Source organism: Harpia harpyja, chromosome 8, assembly GCF_026419915.1.
Source record: "Harpia harpyja isolate bHarHar1 chromosome 8, bHarHar1 primary haplotype, whole genome shotgun sequence".
NCBI lineage: Eukaryota > Metazoa > Chordata > Aves > Accipitriformes > Accipitridae > Harpia > Harpia harpyja.
The window spans coordinates 6878758-6902208 of NC_068947.1; the positions used below are offsets into that span (position 1 = coordinate 6878758).

The 23451-nt window shown below is 40.7% G+C and overlaps 1 protein-coding gene across 12 annotated transcripts in view; it reads right to left on the minus strand.

Annotated features, from left to right (window-relative positions):
• DMD (dystrophin) overlaps positions 1 to 23451 on the minus strand; it is a 1317358-nt gene that overhangs the window by 1186428 nt on the left and 107479 nt on the right. For 10 of the 12 annotated variants that reach the window (XM_052795065.1, XM_052795066.1, XM_052795056.1 and 7 more), the window contains exon 1: positions 18789 to 18907. The exons of 1 other annotated variant lie outside the window; for it this stretch is intronic. In XM_052795065.1, the coding sequence (XP_052651025.1) occupies positions 18789 to 18885 (97 nt within the window). In that variant the 5' untranslated portion in view covers positions 18886 to 18907. Of the gene's footprint in view, positions 1 to 18788; positions 18909 to 23451 lie in introns of those variants that run through there. One more of the 12 variants, XM_052795067.1, reaches the window with a different exon arrangement.

A 23451-nucleotide genomic window follows, 5' to 3' on the forward strand; every position in this document is an offset into this window, starting at 1 on the left:
ATCACAATTATTTGGACAATTGAGAGCATGAATAAAAAATGATTGCTGAATTGGATGCTGTGCAGCTTATAGCTTCTGAGAAGAAAGCCTCTGTCTTGTAGGTTTTATAAACTCCACGAACCTAACTGCCTCAGCACAAAAATTTCTGCCTAAAAAAAAAAAAGGCATGCATTCAAGTCAAAGCTCAGGGCATACATCGAGTTTTAAAATACTCAGGAGTTTTGCTGAATCAAGATTCAACATGAACTCTGAGCAGCAGCAAGTAAACCTTGGTCTCAAAACTCTGTTCAGGGCAGTAAAAGGCATCAAAACAAATTCTAAGAGAAAGAAAGCAAACAATAGTGCTGTTAACTCTGTTAGTCCGTAAGCTCTCAGAAATCAGTGAAATAATTCGCAAGTCTTTTTCTTAAAGTACGTGCCCAATCATTAGCAGAAGTACTGGTCAACAAAGCTGTGTACTATAGTAACAGTAATAGGGGCTTTTAATTATTAATAAAATATTTGTTAATTACTAACTAACCATTAACAGTTAATTAACTGCATAACCGTTAATGCATTTACCTACTTGAAACACGTATGCTAGGATGGTAAAATAAACTTAAAGATTAACGAATTAAGTCTATGTCCAAAATAGACCATCCACACACCTCCCATCTTTCACTTCCCATTGGGATGTGGGAGAAACAATGAACTGAAACAAAGATGCAGAGAGAGCAGTGGCCACCAGTAGTGAGTAAATACACACAGTGCTTCAAAAGGGATCATCTTCTGAAGGAAACTATTTCAAAAAGCCATTCTTCTACAATGAGTTGTAGCAGTAAGAAATTAAAAAAGCCATGTGTAATACACAGAATGAAGGGAAAATACCAATATAAGAGGCTTGCCAGATTTGTCTGTGTGTGTATGGATGAAGATCAGAACCATAATGACTTGGTCGTACCTCAAAAGGTGGAGGGAGCCTGAGGCTGAGGTGCAGACAGACACTGGAAGAGGCCAGGAAGACAAGAGGGCTGTTAATCCAGGACCGATACCTCAAGCATTACTTTCCGAAAATAACACCTGTTTGTCATTTTAGGAATTGTAACCTTCATTAAGAAATAGGATAATTCAGATTTTCTGTCATCATAAACCCTTCCATTCCCTTCTCTCCTCAAAAGAAAATACAGCCATTGAAAGGAGTTGTTTCTAATCACTTCAATCAGTAACAGGTCACAGTTTCTTGATGAAAAATTATTTTCAAGTACCAGTTACAAAAGCATGTCTCAAATACCAGGTCTTTCATTTTATTATAATTAGAAGTGTTGATATACCACCACAGGACCAAGTTCAAGAGTGGCAGAGTAGTGTATTTATGCACAGCTGAAGAGGAGGTGTAAGGCGCTACTCACTGTGTAGTTGACACACAGTGAATGCAAGGGGAGGAGAAGTAATCCACTATAACGGATGGAAACCAGGGAAATACACATTTGTAAAGTGAAGACAAACACGTGGGAAACGTAGTCATGGAGAGATCACAGCAAAATGTTGGCTGGGGACAAGGAGAAATCACAGTCCTCAACCAACACATCAAATGACAAAGTCAATGAATGGATGAAGCCAAGCAAAGTCAAGCTAAAACTTAAGAATGGGAAGTTTTGTAGCGACAGGTAGCATAGTGTGCCAGCTGACTGAGCTGAAAGACTGAGGCAAGCTTTCAGCTACAGAAGGCATATTTATTTAGAAAGGGTGATTAACCAGTGCAGCCACGCTGCCAAGAGTAGTAACGCATACTGCATTTGTTGTTGTCTTCCTGGGTGTCTTCCCGAGAGCTACGCTTTAGCCAAACAGAAGTTATTGGGATCAACAAAGGGGTACCTATGCGATACGTAATGGTCTGCTGTTTACAGGAGGTCAGACTGAATGATCTAATGGTCCTCCCTGGTCTTAAACTCTCTGACTCACACAGAAAGAGGCTGACAGAGCTCAGAGAAAGAATACAGTGCTGCCGTGAGCCCCCTTCTTGCACTTATACTGCAGATCCGTGTGCCTCTTAACTCAGAAGGAAAAAGAAGAGTGCATTACAGAACACAAAATCAGCACCAGAGACTCTGCAAATATTGGTGACTGGCTGCTGAAGACTTGAAGCAGAGATTCCACAACTTACTGAAATTACTGAAGACTTCCCTTGAAGGGGAACCTGCTGAAGTGTTTTTAGTTAAGAAAATGAATAAACATCACTGTGAAACTTCTTTCAATGTGTAGAGACAGCGGGTATTTGTCAACGTTACTTCAGTGATACAGAGAACCAGACCAGCAAATATTTAGTAACTGTTCTGACTTCTCCACCATCATATCATCTTTCTTGTCTCCACAATTTAGGGAAAAGATAACAGTATTTTTCTTCAGAAATTATATACATTTAGCCTGGTTTTGTGGCAGTCAACCACAGCTCAGACAAATCTGATGTTAACCCTAGAAGAATATTACTTATTTTTTAATAAGACGGAGCATGTTCTACAATACCAACGAAACTCAGTTATACAGACAGACAGACCTGGAATACGTGGCCATTGAGAAAGACCTAATTCACTCTAAAGACAAAAAACATGTTCTACAGCTCAAGCCAGTCTCCTATTTTCAGCATCTTTCAAAGACTTTTACCTTTTTCAGCATTAAAGCTATAGACGTTTCCCATAAAATATTATGAAAGAATAACTACCCATGCTACAAAGACAACATGAGGTTCTCGGGACATTTAGACTCAACAAATATTACAGTGGCCTGTTCTGAGCTATGTATAGCTAAAAAAATCAAATTTCATCTGCCACTCTGTCAGGCTGCATTCCAAAGTCAGTTTATCACTGCAGCGAATACCAAGATATTTATCTTCCCTGGCTAGGTTAATCTTGTGTTCCATCATTATCATGACTACCATAAACACATTCAATTCTGTTCCTGCATTTGTGAATGTTGCCAGTTTGGGGAGAAACTGAGCTTAAAGGGAGTCGCTTTTCTTTGCTTTCAACTTTCAACTTTCACTTTCAAGGCAAGAGCAGAAATTAAGAAGAATATTGCATTGGGGATTGTATTTATTACTGGACCTGTGAAGACAGCTTTCCAGTTAATTTTTTGGCTCAAACTAAATTAAAATCATTACAAGGTCACCACATTTAAATGTTCCAGAGAGGTAACGGATAGAGAGTACTATGAATATAGTTGGCTGGCAATATTTGTCTGTCTGTCTGTGAATGTGTGTGTGTACACACACACAGAGTTTTTGATGAATTTTCCACAGCACTTTCTTGGGATTTTGCCACCACCTTGATCCCTTTGATCATCTGACAAATCCTTAGGATGCAGCACATTTCAGGAGTCTGCAGGCCTGGAAACTTCACCATCCCCCTGTGCAACACAGCTAAACAGCTTCCAGTTCCAGATATGGCTCATTTGGGGCTGGCATGGCTCTCTTCACTGCACACTGTAGTTGTGCCCTAAAGCAGTTGAAAACATGGTGAGCCAGGGATCTTTCCTGGTAGATGCACTGCGGATTATTAGCACCATTCCTACTAACATCTGCTCTCCTGCTGCTTTGAGCAGGAGAAGACAGGGAGCACCTTTGTCCTTGCTTCCAAAGACAACAAGCATGCGAAATCCCAGGCTCAGAAATATGCGAACCAGGAACCCTTTTCTTGGGATACCAAAAAATCTCAGCCTTTTCCTTCCTGAATTCCTCTGAAGTGGACTGACAGGTAAACTGCAGAGAGAGAGAAAACAGGGAAGGAAGATGAGTATGCCTGCGGACACTGCAGGCTTCTGTGTGCTTGTCAAAGGCTGATCAAGATTAAAAACTTGAATTGTTCCTTGTCAAAAGCCAGAGTACGACGTGTGGAGCTCTAAGAAAAGATTGAAATGAAAGTTTTTGTTTAGAAGGTTGAGCATATCCTTTAGTTCAGAGGATGCAAAAGCTGGAGCAAAAGCCAGACCCCCAAACCCCTAGGTTTTTATTGGCTTTAGCTTTGCAGGAACTTGGGATCTCCCACTGCATCACTTTAGAAGAAAGAAGGTGAAGAGAACAGGCTTCACCTAAACTTAGTAAAGATGAGCTACATTTTATGACATTAATTAAACCCAAGTACAGGCAAAAGCTGAACAAATTAATAAGGCTCTAGCTAGTTTGTATTCACAGGGTCAGCAAAGGCATATGAAGTAGGAACAAGAAGCAGCCATTTTCAAATCTTATTCCTCTCCCTTTTTAGCACAGTATTCTAGAAGGAAACAACAAGATACACAATCAGACAGAAATTCCGTTCCTCTAACTGAGATGGATTTCTTCTACAACTACTGGCTCACTAAACCTCCCTGTGCTATTTCCATTTCTGGAACAGGGATAATAATGTACCTACTCATTTGTATATTGTTACACTCAAAATTCACCCATGTTTGCAAACCACCTACAGTCCTTCAGAGATGAGACTCTAGTGTGATGTGAAATACAATTAACTTATTAGAAGAGGGATACACACGCACATGCGTAGGTTTGTACCAATGTTTCCTTATTTCAGTTTCCCCAAACTTCCAAAGTCTCCATATAAAAAAGAAATTTCTACTCTTCTAGCAAATTTAGACAAGCTTTCTAGAACTTCGCCAGACAGTGAGGTGAATAAATTGGAGGCTGTAAATCCATGCTCCTACGAGGAGACTGAGACAGGCATAATCGGCTGACTTGCAGAGTTCTGGGGCTACATCACTGGAAAAGCAAAATGTGCTTAAAGAACATCTCAGGTGGAGTGGATAAAGTCACCTTTGGCATCTGCTGCAGAAGTGGCGATATGCCAAAATGAAGCGCAAACCCAGAGCCACAAGCTTCATTAGCATAAGTAACAGCAGATTAAGCTGACAGAATATGCCACAATGACCCACAGGTTCCCCAGCCATACTAAAAATATCTACACAGAAGTACACAAGGTATCCTCCAAATGTGGAAAAAACCCCACAAGGTCTTAGGGAATCTAAATCCAAAGAAACCTTCTTCCTCTTTTTAAAAACTTCTCTTGGTAACTTGAAAATTCAAAATCAAACAACTGCCTCTCTGTGTGAGAACACGCATGAAAGTTCAAAATAAAGCTACATGTTACTGAAGGACCAAATAATACGTTCAGGTAGAGCTGTCTTTGCTGGAGAGAGTCCTCCTGCAGGGGTAATTCCAGCCTGGACGTCAGCAATTGCTGTGAGGGCTGATGAGGAGGAGGAGGTGGTTCAGTATGTAATAGAAAAGACACAAATCTGAAATAAGTCCAAGAGCTAAGGAATGACTCATTTTCAACAATCCTATTAATAACAGAGTGGGCAGGCTGTAGAGACTGGTCAATACTATAGAACAGTAAATGCTACCACAGCTATTGAGCATGGCTGGGAGGTGATTGAGACCACATCCACTGGTTATTTTCCAGTTTAAGCACATCTGACAGAAGAGTCACTGTGATGCACACCAGGTCAAAGTGGCAGCAACATACCTGTCCTGTTTGTTTGTTTTGCATGGCTTGAATCTAATCTTGCACAACTTCAGAAAGGACAGCAGTGGCATGCAAAACAGGTTGATGTGATGCATGAAAGAGGTATGTCACTTTAGCTTTTATCTGAGAGCTTCTAACAGCCAAACAATTTCTTTTACATCTCTGGAGAACAATAGGCATTAAATTTAATGTAAGTATTAACTACTGGCACCTTTGATCTTGAGTATTATCTACAGGCATCATAAGATACAGCACAGAAAGCAAATAAAAAAGGACTCAAAGTGCAAGGAAGATGTAGCAAATATAAAAAAGTAAAATAAGAGGTGAGAAGAAAATAACGTGAAAGACAAGAACAAATACATCTTCACTTTTAAAAATGTTAAGCATTGATTAATAAAATGAAAACATAAAATAATTACACCAAAATAAAGAAAACTTATTCATTTAGACATTTTATGAAGGCCACGGGACTCTTCAGCAACTATGTTAGACAAGCCCTAAAAAGAAAGTGTTCGTGATTTTCAGTTTGTTGGGTGATTTTAAACATTAAACATTAACATCAGCTGTTCTAACGCTGACCACAGAGGATAGAAGTCAACCATACGGATGATGGCAAAGGGATGAAAAAAAGTCAAATAAATGCTGAATAAACTGATTTTGTCAGTTAAACATCAAACTGGGACCTAAATGCACTTTCTGAAACTTTGCAGTTGTGACTCCTTTTTTAGTTCACATCTAATGGCAATGAGTTCCAAAGGCAAAACACACGGCGTAAGAATGGTTCTCCTTTCTCAAGGAATTGCTTTTCAGTTATCCTGGATATATTCTTGTTCTCGTATTTTAGGAGAACTGATAAAGGACAGAAACATACTTGCCCTATCATACTCACTATAACATTAGTTCACAGGGAACAAGTCTAGGTATTCCATCACCAATTTCTATAAATCTTTCGAGACAGAAGATGTAGAAAGTGAACTTACTGCTTCTACCACTTGAGAGGTTACAGTCCGGGATGAAACTTGGGATGGGCTCAGGGGCTCTTCCTCTGTAAACCTCAATCTCTTTTATGCTCCCAAACAGACCCAAACAGAGAGCACCGATTCCAAATGACGTACCTTGTGACATTCAAACACTAAGCATGAGCTGCAAGGCTGCTTCATATAGTTATCTGTAAGGTTTTTAGTAATCATACGCATGTGTTTCAGTGTGGCGCAGCATCTCTCTGTCTGGGAACGGTTTCTTGTCAATACTCTTTCTAAGTTCACCTCCTCACATATACGCATGCAGCATTTCCCAACAGTATAAAATCTGAATTCTGAGGACTGTTCCCCCCGAAGGACATGTAATGCTCAGTGTTCGGAAACACAGAATAAAATACTTGAGTAGGTAGAAAGGAAACAATTAATTCTCTTAATTATTTTATTCAAGGTTTTTCTCTCTCCTCCTATCCACTCTCCTGAAGAGAAAAAGCTCAATCACTCTCATGCTGTTTACTTTCCAGGGTTAACAACATTTACTTTAATATTAAACTTCAGACTTGATCTTAAATGGCTGTAAATAGGATTACAAGGGAGTAAATCTCTGAGGGCTTGAATCTTCATTTTTTTGCTCTGAGCTGAATGCATGCACCATTAGAGCACCATGCTGAGAATCATTTGAAATGCACAGAGAGAAACAGCCGTTTTCTAAATATGCATAAAAATGGACCCCTTTGTTGTGTTCTTTAGACCCAAGTAACTTTTCCACATGTAACTTTTCTCTCCCTCTGTACTCTTAAGGGACTCAATGTTCTTCAAGCAGTGATTACAAAAAGAAATTTAAACTGCTTAATTTTAGGTGTGTCTTACCCCACCCTTGCTTCTCCTGCCAGGAAAAGAAATCTCTCACTGCTTCAGACCTGTTCTGGCTTAATTAAGTAGGTACTTAAAGCCCTACTCTATTCTTGAAATAATAGTAGTACTAATATTAACAATCAAAGTGTTTGATACTGCAACCTGGTAGGCAATACAGTATCAAAAAAAATCTGAATGAACATGACAAAATTTAGGAAACTACCTAATGGAAGAATGGGATTAAGGAAATTAATCCTGCTTCATCTATATATGAGCTTTCCCTTACTGAATTTTCAAGTTTCATAATAACTCACAGCATATCTCTTATGTTGTTCTTGAGCAACGGAGCTCATTACTTACTACAAGGAACTGGACTATTCCAGTCTACTTGCAAGCGTAATCAGCAAGACAAACGACTTACAGGTGCTAAGCATCATGCCAGGGTGTACAAAGAAACATCTCAGATCTTATCTAAAAATGCATCTGCAGTGAAGATTAACATTTTATTCCAGTAATGGGTTGGGGTAATTTAATTTCTTTGGTTACAAGGAGAGAAAGTACTGCCAGGCTTCCATAAATACTCTTTGACTGGCCTCCAGAAGTAATAGATGAAGACATGAACCTGCTCCTTTCTAACCAGTTTGCTGCCTCCTCCCCAACTCCATTTCACTGAAGGTAGGAGAGATCTCCAAGAAAAGCCAGATTTCTGTGGGTGTCTCCACTGAACCCTGACATTCACTTTGATGTCTAACCCAGCCAGAAATAATATCCAACCCACAAATTTGAGAAGTGGGCCAAAAGCACTACTGGCCTGCTGTACAATCCAATGACCAACAAATAAAAATAAGTAACGCAACTTGTCTTGGCCCCAACAAAGGAATTGGGGCTCTTTACATTTCCAAAGCCCTTTACATTTCCACTGTGCTGAGTTACGCTTCCTTTTTAAGGCCTACAACCCCAATGATTAAAACAAGGCTTTTCCCACTTCTCAGTGCAATGTTGGAAGAACTCCAGCAGCGTTCCAGGCAGAAAGGAGCCTGGTGTTGTCAGACTGTCAATGTCTGAAACTCAGCTAGCCAACAGTGGGAAACAAAGCTTTTTAATTCCAAGTCAGAGGGTTGAAACCAGTAATGAGTAAGATAAAATGGTCCCAAGGTAATGTTCCCTGCACATAATATCTTCTGACCTTTTACTTATTTCCTGAAATAAATCTTTTTTAAAAGTTAAAACAAGTTCATCTTGAGATGTCATTCACAGAAAGCCCCAGCTGGGTGCTCCAAAGTGGCTCCTGAACATAATGAACATCTGAAAACACCCCATACCACCTCCATTCAGTCTTCATGCTTACAAACTTCCTTTTATAGGAAATACTTTTACTGAACAACTGGAATGTTTCAAACTTGGATCATGTTAGCAATGGTGGAAAAGGAACGCAACCTCCAGAATACAACTTGTTATGGTAGACAGCTTTCAACATCCTGTAAATGGCAGCTTGCTCTTCCCCATCTGCTAGCAGGCCGCTAAGACATTTCTTAAAACCTTCGCAACCTGAAGACACAATGTATTTCCTCATCACTGATTATATCAGAATGATGAAACAACCCAAATACTGTAATAGCCTCTTTTTTTTTTTTTTCAAACTCCACTAGAAACAACAGATAACATCTGTAAAACCAGTGTGTTGTAAAATGCCACAAACACCCATTTGAGTAGTGCTTTTTTTTTTTTTTTTTTAAGGAAAGAAACTACATTTTCTGTGATTATTTTTATGGCATATCTTTTCAATAAAGTTTTTTTTCTTTTAACCCTTTTGAATGGACAGCCTGTCACAGCCACAGGCTGTAACCAAGTTTTGCACCAAATCTCCTTCTCTTTTAAGGAGTTAAAATCAACAAAACATCCTTGGAATTGGTTAAAACTCAAGTTTTGGTCATATGTTATGAGTACAGCCAATGAAAAATTCTGATACATGCAATCTCTCTCTGGTACACAAAAATATTAGCAAAGTTAAGGCACTCTTGATGCTGCTCAAATGTAATTCCTCACGCCTCTGATCTTGGTTCAGGTGCACGCAATCTACAGTGGCTTTAAACTAGTAATAATGTCCATTTCATGATGGATTTTCATCTGTCTTTTTAGGGCAAGTTCAGGACAAGTACCTCTGGAGTGACTCACTGCTTCAAACAGAGAGAGGTTTCATTTTACAACCTTTCTTTTTTTACCAAGTATCAGCTGTGGTCCACACCCATCCACCCTAATATCAGTTATCCCTAAAAATGACTGACCTTGAGCCATTACCTCCTGACAATTTGGAAAGCTCACTTGGAATAATCCTGTCTAACCTCACGGTGGTGGGTCGACCTTGGCCAGTAGCCATACACCCACCCAGCCGCTCTCTGACTCCCCATCCTTGACAGGACGGGGTGAAAATCGGGTGCAAAAGCTCTTGGGTCAACATAAAGACAGAGAGACCGCTTGCCAGTTACTATCGTGGGCAAAACAGACTCAACTTGGGGAAAATTAATTTAATTTCTTCCCAATTAAAGTAGATTTGGATGGTGAGAAACAAAGACAAAAAGATTGAAATGACACCTGCCCCTCATGCCCCTTTTTTCCCCAGGCTCCACTTCACTCCTTCACTCCCAACTCCTCTCCCACCCCGAGGGCCGCAGGGGAACGGGAGCTGTGCTCAGGCCATACCAGCTCCTCTCTGCTGCTCCTTCCTCCTCACTCTCTTCCCCTGCTCCAGCGTGGGTCCTCCCACGGGCTGCAGTCCTTTAGGAAATACCTGCTCCTGTGTGGGCTCTCCATGGGCTGCAGCTTCCCTCAGGGCACATCCCCCTGCTGCGGCGTGGGGTCCCCCCTTGGGCTGCCATTTGGCTATCTGCTCCAGCACGGTCTTCTCCAAGAGCTGCAGAGGAATCTCTGCTCCAGCACCTGGAGCACCTCCTCCCTTCTCTCACCTTGGTCGTCTCTCCTTGCTGTTCCACGCTTTTTGCCCCTCGGTCACTGCAGGGCAGCGCTTTTCCCTTTCTTACACAGGCTCTCCCTGAGGCGCCGCCATCTTGGCTGAGGGGCTCAGCTGTGCCCTGCAGTGGGTCCACTGGAAATGGCCGTGTCAGGCACCGGGCAGCCCCTGGCCTTTTCTCACGAAGGTCACCCCTGCAGCCCCTTCCCCCGAAGTCCCCCAACCTTGCCACCTACACCCAATACAGTCACTTAGGAAACAGGCATCACCACCCCCAAAACCTCTCTCCATTATTCTCGTTCTGCCTCTCCGGAGGAGCGGTGACATGGGTGAGGCTAACGCTTCCCGGTCCCGTACCTGTGCTGGGGGTACACGGAATTGCTTTTCCAGTCTTGTCAATGCGGATCTGTCCAGCAGCACCAATATTAGTTTCTTTTTCCGTTAAACTCACTCGAGAGAGCTGGGGCCAAATAAAATCCCAGAGAACAAAATAAAACTGATGATTTCAGCACTGATACACCTCTCCTCAATATTTTTATTGTGTTTTCTTGTATTTCTACAAATCCTGGGGCAAGGTGTTAAACCAGAAAACTATGCTGCAACACAAACAAAATACCTGGGGTTTTCTCTCCTGAATTATAATAATGCATACAACTGTCCTGCGATGGTTGTTCCCTCAGGTAAAAACCATTACGTCCTGACCTGGCAGATACCAACAAATTGCATGAAGCAAGAGCAGAGTAAGTAGTCCTTTAAATTGACACCTCTGCCTTCCCCACATCTAATGGACTAGTTCATATTTTCTCTCTTTCAATGCAGATGTTTTTTCTCCCCCTCCTCCAGTTTCAGTGTTTCTATCGAATTACAGGCTGGGAAGGATTCCCAGTGATATACCTGTCTCTGGCTGACACAGAAACTGCAACAACTACTATGGGCACCTCTGTGTTTCCATGGCATCTCAGAATCATCAATGGGCGGTTCATCTCCGTGCGATACAATTATCATTCAGTGTAAAATCCTCAAGTTGTGTGGCAGTAATAAGGAGGCCACAAATGCAATCCCATTTCTGCTTAGGGTATGTTACAGCTTCACAGCTGGCCAAGGTTTGCAGCCATCATTCTGTGTCTGCTTTTGGGGATACAAAGCAGACCCTTCACATTAATTATGTGTCATTTTCTAGAGCAACAAAGTCACTTTTCTCTACGCTTTGTCATGTGCCACATACACCGTTGTCACACAAGAAATAATAAAATATTTGCATTAAATAATAATAAATTAATAATAAGTGTTCTGCTCCCTAGGCTTAGGCAGATTTAAGGAACTACATGATGCCTATAGCCCAACAGAGCTGCTTTGGCTGCTGTTTATTCAATGGGTCAGCCAGGTCATGCAGAATCCCATACTAAATACCAGTTTCACTAAGGACTCCTGCAAAATTCATTTGCTTGTTGCCAGAGGAATAATCCCAATTGATACTCTTCAGAACGTACCATTTCCCTATGGTTACAGGACCTTTATTATTTGCACTAACACTTCGGCTAATGTTGATGATTAGAAGTCACATTTAGGCCCATATAGTTTAACAAACAGTGCCTGTAAGAAAAGTGTGGGATTAGGTATTATGACAGACAATGAGGTATTACTACTTAAAGCATTTTTAAGTTGCTAAAAGAACTTAATAAAAACTAAAGCGTAGCTTCTCTGAAGGAAGCAAACCATATTTGACCTTTCGCATGCTGAGGGCGGATGATGGTGCCCGTTTTGATTTGCATACGGTGCCAAGGTATGTCAAGCATTTAGAATTTCTGCCTCCTAGTTACATTCTTAAATTAGTAGCCTGAGATCCTCCTCATAACGCTAACTGTTCTTGGGTTTGTGCGATCTTGGTTCAGGCTGCATCATAACCGATCGCTTACCTAATCCTCATTATTTCCGAAGTTTTGAAAAATAACAGAACCTGGGAATAAATATAATTAATTACTTGGATTTACCAACATCTGTGACATGCTTTTTGTTCTTGGCTTCTGAAGAAATATCTGAAGAGACACATGCATACAAAGATTTAACCGCAGGATCAACTGGGCTGGCAATTCATTTCACTGTTTTTGAAATGTTTTGCTAAGTACCAAATTCATTCATAAGATAAAAATCCCTTGTGCTTTTCAGTAGTCTAAAACAAGGCTGCTAAGAAATAAGAAGTCAGTAATTTGACTATTAGTCTGAGAGTCATCACAGGCATTAAACCATAAACATCTCAAAATTCTTAATACTGTTAACTTCAATCTTCAGTCACCAAATATTTCAATGGCACCAAAACTATTTCACCAAAGCACCCATCTTAAAAGATTCCACTCATTAGGGCTTGGAAAAATATAGCTATAGCATTTTCCATGTACGTTCAGTTATTTAATACCTTTACTTTTCTGCCTTGCTATCAAACCTGATTCAGTCACAATTCAGGGCCTGCGATCATTATTGAAGACAAGAGGTTGCATTTTTCAGTGTCTGCAGTCCTTATCTCATACTGGACCAACAGTGAATGAAAAGCAGCCTGGGACTGCAAAGTGAAAGTCTGGTCTTTGACAAAACCCTTCATTTAAACCAATAGGTGAATATTCCAGCTTGCCCTTTGAAAGAGTGATGTTTGTACCTAGGGAATATTTATTAAATACAATTTGGGACCATTAGTATCAAATTACAGAGGAGTTCCCATTATAAATGGTATTTTGTAATAAGAGGAAATAAAGATGTGTTAAATATAAGCATACCATAGGAATATATAAATGGTTTACCTAAAAAAAAAAAAGACAAAATGATGAACCTTTTCCCAATATCTTTGCATTATTTGTTGCAAGAACATATGTGACCTGCATAAGGGCTATATAAAAATAACAGGCTGCTCATAAAAAGTATGTCTAGAGAAAACAGCATGTGGTGGTTTTATTTAGTGTGGCTTTTAAGTTTCAGGGAAACAGATCAATACAAGTGATCAGGAGTGAATGCTAAAAGAAGCTGAACCCATAAAAGAAATTCTGCATGCTCTTTATTCCTAAGCATCAGAAGCACACAGAAAGAGGTGAAGGTGAAACTAGGTATAGATTAAGAAAGCATAAGTTTCAGGTAGCTTAGGTTTTGTTCAAATTTTGCTTTAACTTTTTCTGATCTACGTTTTTCCCCAGTTGTGACAAGTCATGGGGAGGAAGGCAGGGAAGGGAGTGGAGTTAAAAAGAAGAAAGAAAAAAGAAGAGTTTTTGTCAGCATCGGTCAAAACCAAAAGTATCTCTGACCATTTCAGCATCTTGAGTTTCTGTATCATCAAGCAAGCCAGAGTACAGGTTGTGCTATGTGCAATATCTTTAGGGATATGGAAATGAAGGAAGCACCTTGTAAAGAACAGCATTGTAATGTAAAACACTAAGCTGGGTAACTCAAGGATACTAATGAAAAACACTTTGTGCCTAATCTTGATTTACTCTTCTGATTTTCCTTTTTTTTAAGATTAAGTTCTATTCTAAAGATAACAAAACCTAAAGAAACTGCAGTGCAGATGGAGGTTCCCTTCTTTCACCTCTCCATTTCAGCTCTCCCTCTTTCTCGACTGCATCACTGGGTTTATCACACCCAGGACATTTCTGCAAGGACTTCACAACAACTGCATTCACAACCTCAGTTTGGCAACAAATCACTTGGACATTTTGGAGCTGGTGGCACAGAAGATGCAAGACTGCTTGTACCTTGTAGTTTAAGAAGGAGATGGACTATATCGACCCGCTATGACATGCAGTGGAGCAGCAAGCTGAAGGCTTTCTTGTTATTTCCAATTCAAGTACAGTCATCTTCTGGTCTGATTTCACCAGAATGAGAAGAGGAAGCAAGAAAATACCAGCCTTCAGAAAATTCTCACACTTTTCTCTGGATGTCTTTGCTGACCAAAGTCCTGTAACTGTTCAGATAGATGGGTCTTTTCCCTGCCCTTCACTCCTTCCAGCGTCATGCAGAAAGTTACCATTGTGCTTAGCAACAACCAGCAGCTTCTGGAAATCTCAGCATTTCCTATGGAGATTTAAACTATATGATTTCAGGGATAGGTGGTTTAATACTCTGTAGAAAAAATAACTCTAATCTGGGGTAGGGAGAAAGGATATCCTTTAGCATTTATTACCAAATACAAACCCCCAAATTTTTAGCAATTCTGTTACACAGTAAAGATAAATAAATAAACTACCGAGTTTGAACTCTGGCTCTCGAAGGACAAAAATATTTCCTTTTTTGCTAATGGACTTAATTTATTAATACGTTGTGATTAGATGTAATATTTCTTTGTGGAAAGCTTTTTGGCAGTGCATAACCAGCTGCTCAGTAATATCCCTTGGACAAGCTTGACTCCCACGTGTGCCTTTCCTCATGGTTTTTTTTGCAAGGTGATTACCATCCATTCATCAAATGACTGTTTCATGGAACACCTGAAGCCCCTCCATTCCTCACCTTACGTGCCATTTTTCCTCCTCCTGCCCTCCTTCTCATTCCAATGGATTTTAAAATGGACAGATTTTAGTGACAGAGAGGAGGAGTAAATCTTCTCCTGGCTCAGCTTCTCGTGACCCTTGCCTGAGATGGTCAGACACTTCCCCACACCGTGGATATTTCTAAACTAGAATTTCCACCTTGTTTGGCAGGAACCAGAAGCTGAGGGAAGCAGCAGCTGACCAGCATCAGAAAGCCAAGAGCTGCCGCACTGCACACATCTTCCTGTTGTAAGAAGGAATATTCGGGACACATCAGGATGAGCTCATTCAAAGTGAGAGGTCCTGGGGTATGGGCAGACAAAACTGTACAGGAAGCAGATGTGGAAGCAATGACCCCCAACACATTTCACAGGCCTTGTTCCTATCCATTAAAATAAAAAAAAAAAAAAATTAATCGTGGCCTAGCCTCAATAAAATGCTGAATGATCTTGTAAAACTAATAAACTTTGTCTCCACCATAGCCTCCGCCATAGCTGATCTCCTCACATGCTTGTGCCATTGAGCACCAACTGCACAGCTTGTAACCAAAAAGGTCTCCTCAGGCTGACGATGCAGCACTGCTTTCTTGCGAGACTCCTCCAACAAGCCATAGGTCCAAGCACAACTTGGTTTTGTCTAGCACCTTTTCAGGACCATGCTAACTCACATGTCCAGTTCAGTACTAAATTGTCACGTTTCTATGGGCAATGTTCAAGAAGGTCAATCTCCAATCTTCTAAACCTCATTACTCCTGGAGCACCAGGCAGCTGTCATTTCCCTCCTGGGCAAGTTTTCCTCACTGACTTGAGCATCTCCCTGTCCCAATTCCCTTTTACTGCAGTTAAGAACGAGACATTGACTGAACTTGCAAGTGCTTCACTCAACAGATGTTGATGGGAATTATCATTGCTCTGTCAGACTGCTCCAGCTCATATCCTTAATCTCTATTTTTGCCTGTCCCCTTCCCTGTACTCATCTCACACTTTTTATTTATTTCCTTTTTTTACCTCTTCAGTTCATGTACCTAGAGCATCAGTATATATCCCAATTTCTCTCTCTTTGTTGAATTAATGTACATACCATATCCGTGGTACATATCTGTAAATCCGTGTGGAAGTGAGTGTACTTTTCTTGTGTTGTCACACTGTCTAGGACTACAGATTTCTTATCCTTGACTGGGATTAATAACCAGAATCACGTGAAGGAGCACATACAACCAGCTTCCACCTCAGTCAATAATTAACCCTTTACATTTTTTGGAATTATGGCCGGCCACCATGTGAGCGACAACTTCCCGTGCCCTCGCACACCTTTTAGATCATCCTTCCAAGAAGACATTTGAAAACATCGGTCCCATATCTAAACATGAAGTGAAAGATGTCAGCTCTATAAATTAATTCAGGAAGACAGAATGGAAAGAGGATTTATACGTAAGAGTAAGACAAAAATCTATGTGCATCAGGCTAAAGACAGACAGATACACAATTGGATATCTGCATGTATCTACAGTGGAAACATCTGCTGGCTCTTATTGCTGCTTCTCTCCTCTTTTCTTTTTCTGTTTCCGTTCTTTTGCTTCCCAGCCCTCTTTGTTGAATGTAGATGCTTTTTCCTTATTATTCTTTTTCATCTTTGATTACTAGCTTGTAAAATAATAAAAGGAAAGGAAAATAGAGAAATTGTTTCCTCTAACCCCACCAGATCTAGAATTTCATGGCTAAGGTCCGACTCAATGCTTAACATTTTAAATTGTTATTTTCAATAATAATCATTATATACAGGGGCTTGCTCATTAGATAGGCCTGTATTACTGTAGCTCTATTTATAATCAACAGCTAGCTCCACCTAGTGTCCTCTTAATTCATCAGCAAAACAGCTAAAACCAAATACTATGGATAAAACAGAAGCAAACTATAAAATCACTTGTCAGCTGGATGATGGCCACAGACAGCATGCAGTTACGATTACTGGTGTCACAAGGAAAAGACCGTTTTAAGTAACTACTGTATGATGATAGGCAGGCAGCACTCTTGAGACAAGGAGCCACTAGCAGCTTCAGGAGTATAAATATAATACATGCAGTATAAAACAGTTTTACTGCTGCCCTGAAAAGGTGAATGGCACTTAAGCTGTTTATATGGGTTATTCTCTCTATGGTTTCATCGTCATCAACAAGGACAAATTATTGTTAAATTTAATAGAACTTCTCTGAAATAGAATAACTTTTTTTTTTTTTTTAATTGTCACCAAAACTCCAGAACTATTTTTGGCTACAAACCCCATAGAGATCCTCTCCATTAATAAGTACATCTCTCCTCCCAGCAGTTACAAAATAATTTAAAATGCCTCTCAGAGGTGATCAAAGCAGGGAAATGCTCAAACTAGCTAACAGTATATCAGTTTTACTGATCTTTACCTTCAAACTTTCTAAAGGCTGGTTCACTGCTGTGTATCTAGAAACATCTATCTTCCTAAAACTGTTACAGTTTTAGTCAGCAACATTTAGTGTTTAATAGCCTGATCCCCTTTTGACAAGACTACATAGAGCAAAGTCATTTAAAATAAAGTCAGAAAAGTGACTATCCAGCATGACAAGAGATTTCTTGATCATCACCTTGGAAAAAAACGATAGACCTAATGAAGAAGGGAGTTTACATTGAAAGAAAGCATTTTGTAAGGCAAAATAATCCAAATAATTTAACATAATCATATCCTGTGAGCTATCAAGCAGTGTTTGAATGGTTGTTGGACCTCCGAAGAGGAAGGAAAGAGTGGTCCTGCCTTACATTTGGAAGACACTACTTTTACTTCTTAGATCGAGGGCGACCCACTCCGATAGAGCTGATGTCTGTTTTAAACCTGTTCAAATCACCTGTTCGAAGCTGCTTAGCGGTTTCACCCTAGTGGTGATAAAATATATTTCAATATGTACAGTGTACACTTAATGACTGCTCACGGTGACAGGGAGGGAGTATATGTTGCGGGGGGGAAGGGGGGGGCGGGAGGACAGGAGGAAGGAGCATATATTAAGATGATACATACACCAAAGCAAGCACCTTTACATTTTCTCAAACTTTCTCAAAATAGTCACTTGAAAGTTCTGTTTGTGACTCATCTACTTTGAAGTATTCATAGCTAAACGCAATGATTATATGAAAACCTCTCTGCAACACAGAATATGAATTTAATAAAACGCACACGAAAATGCTCTCTGATGTTTCAAAAATAAGAGAATACTTCAGTTCTCAATAATTTAGCAGTTACTGTCATTTCTCATTAACAGCTTTCAAAATCCTATCTGAAACAAGCTGATACAGAGAAATTAAGAGCAGTAATCAAGCGAGAAATGATAGACCAGCTGGGTAGGCATCAAGTTGGCAAAACGTGAATACAGTTCAATAGCTGAAACAGATGCTGGAGTTGTTGAGAAACCCTGCAGGAGATATTGATGTATTTTCTTTATATAATACCGAACAACCGAATAAATGTCAAGAGCTAAAAACTGATGGGGAATAAAGGCTGTCGGAAAAACTAACTATTAAGTAGAGACGTGCAATAATATCTTTTCATTATACCAAAACATTCAGTACATGCATCTTCACTTCCTCGGGATTCCTGAATATGCCAATATATCAGTCAGAGCTTGCTACTGAATCAGAGAGAGCCTTTCCCAGTCTTGTTTCACATTTGTTTGTTTCTATCTACCTGAGGCTTCACAGACTTAGAAAAGACTTTATTCTTCATTCTCATCCTAACACAACACTCTTTCAAGCAAGCGATTCCCCGAGCTGGGAGGCGAGCAGGAAAGAAAGGGTAACACAAGCATAAATGAAACTGCAAAATCCATTTTGCACGAGGAACGTTGTTTTCAGAGTTTCAAGACCTCAGCAACAAATCCTCTGCCATCGGCGGCAGCTCGTTCTAGCATATGCTTTGTCATGGTCAGTTTCTAATTACATTCATAATGATGCAATAGCTTTGATAATCCTACCTTCCATGCCAGCTGCTTTTCTTGTCACTCCATCATGCCAATAAGTTGGCTGCCGTAACAAATCAAGATAGTGCAAAACAGCATCTTTCCCCTGCATCTGTCATCTTCCTGAAAGCATTCTATTACTGCCGACTGCTGGGAACCAGAAAGTCTATTTGAATTCCAGCAGCTCCCCTTTCGCATGATTCAAGTTAGGTTAGGTGGGCATGCCTAACATGATTCTCTCCATCATTTATTATGCAGCTGCTACACCATCGGTGTGGTAACCACTCTGACTTTATCTGATACGTCAGTCTTGCAAACCTCTACCTCCGTGCAAACACAGGAGCCACAGAAGCATCTTGCATTTAATGAGCATTCTCCCTGCCTAAAGAGAGTGCATCTGCAAATCTGTTTCAAATCCTGCTGCTCGCATTGTCCTCTAAGGCTGATGCAAATGTTTGAAGATTTTTTTTTTTTTTTATTCTTGCGTTTCGTCTCTTCTGAAAGCACGGTTCTTCACGCACGCTTGAATTATTCACACTTCAGCTAAACGTTTGCTGATTTGTGTCGAACCAAAGAGCACCTTCCCGTTGAAACTCTCTGCTCGAAAGCTACTTCTGAATAACAGTGCTGTGCATTCAGGCTCTCAACTCTGTTTCATTTTAAACATGGCTTTTATAGCTACACCTCAACAAATACATTTAGTTCTTTTCATGCAATGAATAGCTGTCTAATGAGGGAACGGTACATTTTTAAGCAATTTATCTAGGTCTACCAGTAGGTGACTTTTGCTTTTTGTGCGTTATACATTTTAGCAGTAAGTGGATAGCTCTGTTAGAGCATCTCGATATTCTTAAAGTGGTAAGAACACCACGATAAGCTGGGTTTTGCCAGCCTGTGGAGGACACTCTCAAACAACAGAGTTTGCTTAACTGTTCCTGAGTATTGTGAATTAAAGGGATAGGGTTGTTTTGTTGTCTTTCTATTTATATTTTCTGTTGCGGTGGGGGAAAAACACGCTTGCATCAGTGATTTCAAAAGAATATTAATAGAAATTGACATATACACATCAATCATCCTCCAAGTGAAATTAGCTGCGTCTCCTCCCACCACTTCTGCCTGCAGTTCAGAGTCAAGGCATTTCATCTCTAATGCATCTGCTCGCTCATAAGCTGAATAAATATCCCCAACCCCACACTGGAAAGTTTGAATACCTGGGAGAGAAAAAAGGAACATCTTAACATGTGCGACTACCTGGCTAAAACCTGTTAGTTAAGTGAAGTAGCGAGGGAGAGCAAAGACTATCGCTGGAGTAATACCTCCTTCCTCCACCTTTGCACAACGGCAAAGGAGGAGAGCGGAAGGGGAAAGGGCACAGGCCCCCGGGAAGCGTTTTCCCTTGCGGCAGCAGCCAGCTCAGCATCGCTCAATAGTTCTCATATTCCCGGCTCAAAAGGCTCATAGGGTTTTACTTAAGCCTCACTTCTTCACTCAGGTAAGATGTGTCAAACTTCTCCGTGGTTTGCAACCTCCCTCCACCCAACGGTCCCTTCCTCCCCCACGATTTCCCAGTCTCAGGTAAGTTCCTGAACCTCTCGGCTGTGAAAAGAAGCCGGAAAACACGAGCTTAGGGGAGCTCTAAGTCACAGAAAGTGAAGGGGGGGGCGGAGGAAAAAAGAATCTCCTACTTTGAAAAAATAGAAATAAACCCCCAGGACATCCGATAGGCTTCCTCTAGGTGTTATCAGCGGGTGCGACCGCAGGGCATGTCCCTCTTTGCCCACCCCAGCCCAGGGGCTAGAGGCAGGGTCTGGGGTCCCCGGACTTGGGGCAGAGGGACGGGCACGCTTCCACGGCCAAAGCCCACCGAGACGGACGGGCAGCGGCGGGAGCGGGCTGGCACCGGGGGTGCCGAGCGCGGGATCGCTCCCAGCTCTGCTGGGAGGGATCCGACTCCCTGCTCTCGCCCACATCGAAATGGCACAGCTGACACCTGAATGAGCTAACATAGCATGGCGCGGTTTATATTTGATACTGTATTTATTCCTAGCATGCTGCCAGAAAATGCCTTTTTAGAGATTTCATGTAAATAAAGTAGAATTACTACATCTGTTCCTCTGTCTGTAGCAGCACATATCAACAAGCTAATTTTGCATTCAAGGCAACAGAGACAGTCCTATCGTATAGTTGCAAAGTGCACAACTATAAAGTGCCTATCTGAAAATATTGTCAGCTCCTTTTTGTTCACAGTTCGAGTCATTTCTGAAGTGAAACAAACCAGACAATAAATGAGGACTGACTTTGAAGCCACCATAAATTCAAAGTACATAAAAGGATATGTTTAATATTTCACAATTCTAGCTGCATTACGATTTTTAAACCATAGACACAGAAACAAGGACTTTCCATGGTATTTCACAAAAGATGAGTTTGAGTTCATAGCTCATATAGCCTGCAGTTGCAGGGAAGACCTGAAGTACCCAAAACCTCACCATAGGCTTGATTTCTAGTTCACTGAATTTTGAGCTGTGCAAGATTATAGATGGAAATATCCAGAAGAACATTTCACATGTTAATAAGCCAAATAATACTGGTTAGAGAATGGGGGCACCTGGTACGGCATAAATATACCTTAGCAAAATCCTATCCCACCCGGATACCTCAGAAGGAATTACAAAAAAGGGGGAAACAGCCAAAAGGGGGAAAAAAGAAAGAGGGAATTATGGAAAATATTTCCAGAGAGATAAGCATGGCATTACAAGGAGGATCCACTGGGGTTTATCATTCAGTATTACTGCCCTCCAAGCAGAGCATACAGCAGACGTGATGTAGTTTAGCCACACAGACTATTCCCATTCAGATCAGGTCTATAGGAAGTAGCCATTTTTGCCCTGGGCAAAAAATTAAAATTTTTTTAATTATTTGGCGGGGGGGGACAGACTGTAATATACCAATTTTGGCATCTTCTGTGTACACTAGCTGCATAGAAAACCAGCCCAGAGACAAATGGAGAATCTGGGAGGAGAAACCAGTATCAGTCATTCTGTCCACATACTAATAGGCCAGATTAATAGCTGGCTTTGGTCTCTGGGTTTTCTGCATTTTTCTGAGAAAACAGACGCCTTGGGTTGTGCTTATTGTGACTGGATTCAGCATCTGCATAGATATAATTATAGTAACCCACCCATATGGAATGAATTGCTTCAGAGAGAAAGCTCCACGGGTAGCACTCCCAGACTCTACCATCATAAAAATACATATTTTTTTGTCTTATACAGAACTGTCCCCAGTCTGGAAAAAACAGAAATAAACAAGTAGAAAAACACTCATCAAGTGGTATTCTGCTTTTTACAGTACTGAACTCAGTAGGCAAAGAAACTCCAGTCTATCTGGGTGAAAATGGCATGAGAAAAGAAGGAAGCTCATCACTCTTCCGATTCCATCTACAGCTTATGGCAAAGACATGTCTATTTGTTTTAATTGCTTCACTGCTACTAGAGCAACTAATTGGCGTACTCAGTGTGCTTGAGTTTGATTATGGTGGTGTGTGCACATTACAATGATAACTAAGATACCATGTAGAATCTCTTCTTGCTGCCATTTCTCTTTTCCTTTTTGTTTTCCTCTTTGGAAGTACTAGGGACTCCAACTAAGCAAGAGTAGATAATGGATCACTGAAAAAAAATGAAGCAAGAAGATTGGACTTGACCTTCAGCCCTACATGATGCACTCCCTCTGGTATGCAAAAATGAATACTGATTTTACCTAGCAAAAATTATTCATTTGTTTTGCTAATATGTCTCCTGAAGAAAGTCCATTTCTCTTCCCTTTTTCTCTGCCTCCCATTATTCTTAGGTAGTTCATCCCTCCCCAGTAAACAACTAATTCAATCAATCAATCATGCAAGAAAATACCTTAATGATATACTGTGCGTGTTTAGATTAATAAACATCTCCAATGGGAGCACTGGAAAGTTTGTTTGGACAACATAGACAGGAATTATTCATTATTTCTTACTGTTAATCATTCTATATGAACTACTTCTCAATTACAGGATTTCTGATGTATGATTATAAAAGTAACCTGTCTGTAAAGAACCACCTTCCCATAGAGTTAGAGCCATCAGTACTTTCATTTTAATGACAATATCCCAATAGGTTAGAGAGGATGACTTCTGACTGCTCAAGATTTAAAAAATTGCTACAGAGGCATGTATAAAAAACTGAAAATGAACATGCATACAAAGTCATGTCTCTCAAAACTAAAAGCCCAGTGCAACCATCATCTCCACACAGATGCTTACAAGCCCTGGGACTCCAATGGAACAGTTCAGAGGCGCAGTTACCCGGACAGGACCGCACCGTTGGCCAGAGAGACTTTTCAGATGTGGATGTCTGAAATCATCCTTCAGTCCATCCATCAGTCTGGACCTGACAGCCATCCCAGGAGCTGAAGCTTTCAGGGGTTTGAAACTGTTTGCTCACCTGCACCATAGTTCATCCAATTATTTTTGTGCAGAAGTCATCTTCATTTTTTTAACTAAGGTCAGGCATTTGTCATAAACTGAAAGCTCAGAACACAATCTCCTGAGGACATGTTAGGAGGACTCACGACCAACTTTTCAAAGTGGGATTGATCCCATTTATGGCAAGAAAGTTTTGCAAAGTTTTATCACAGATGT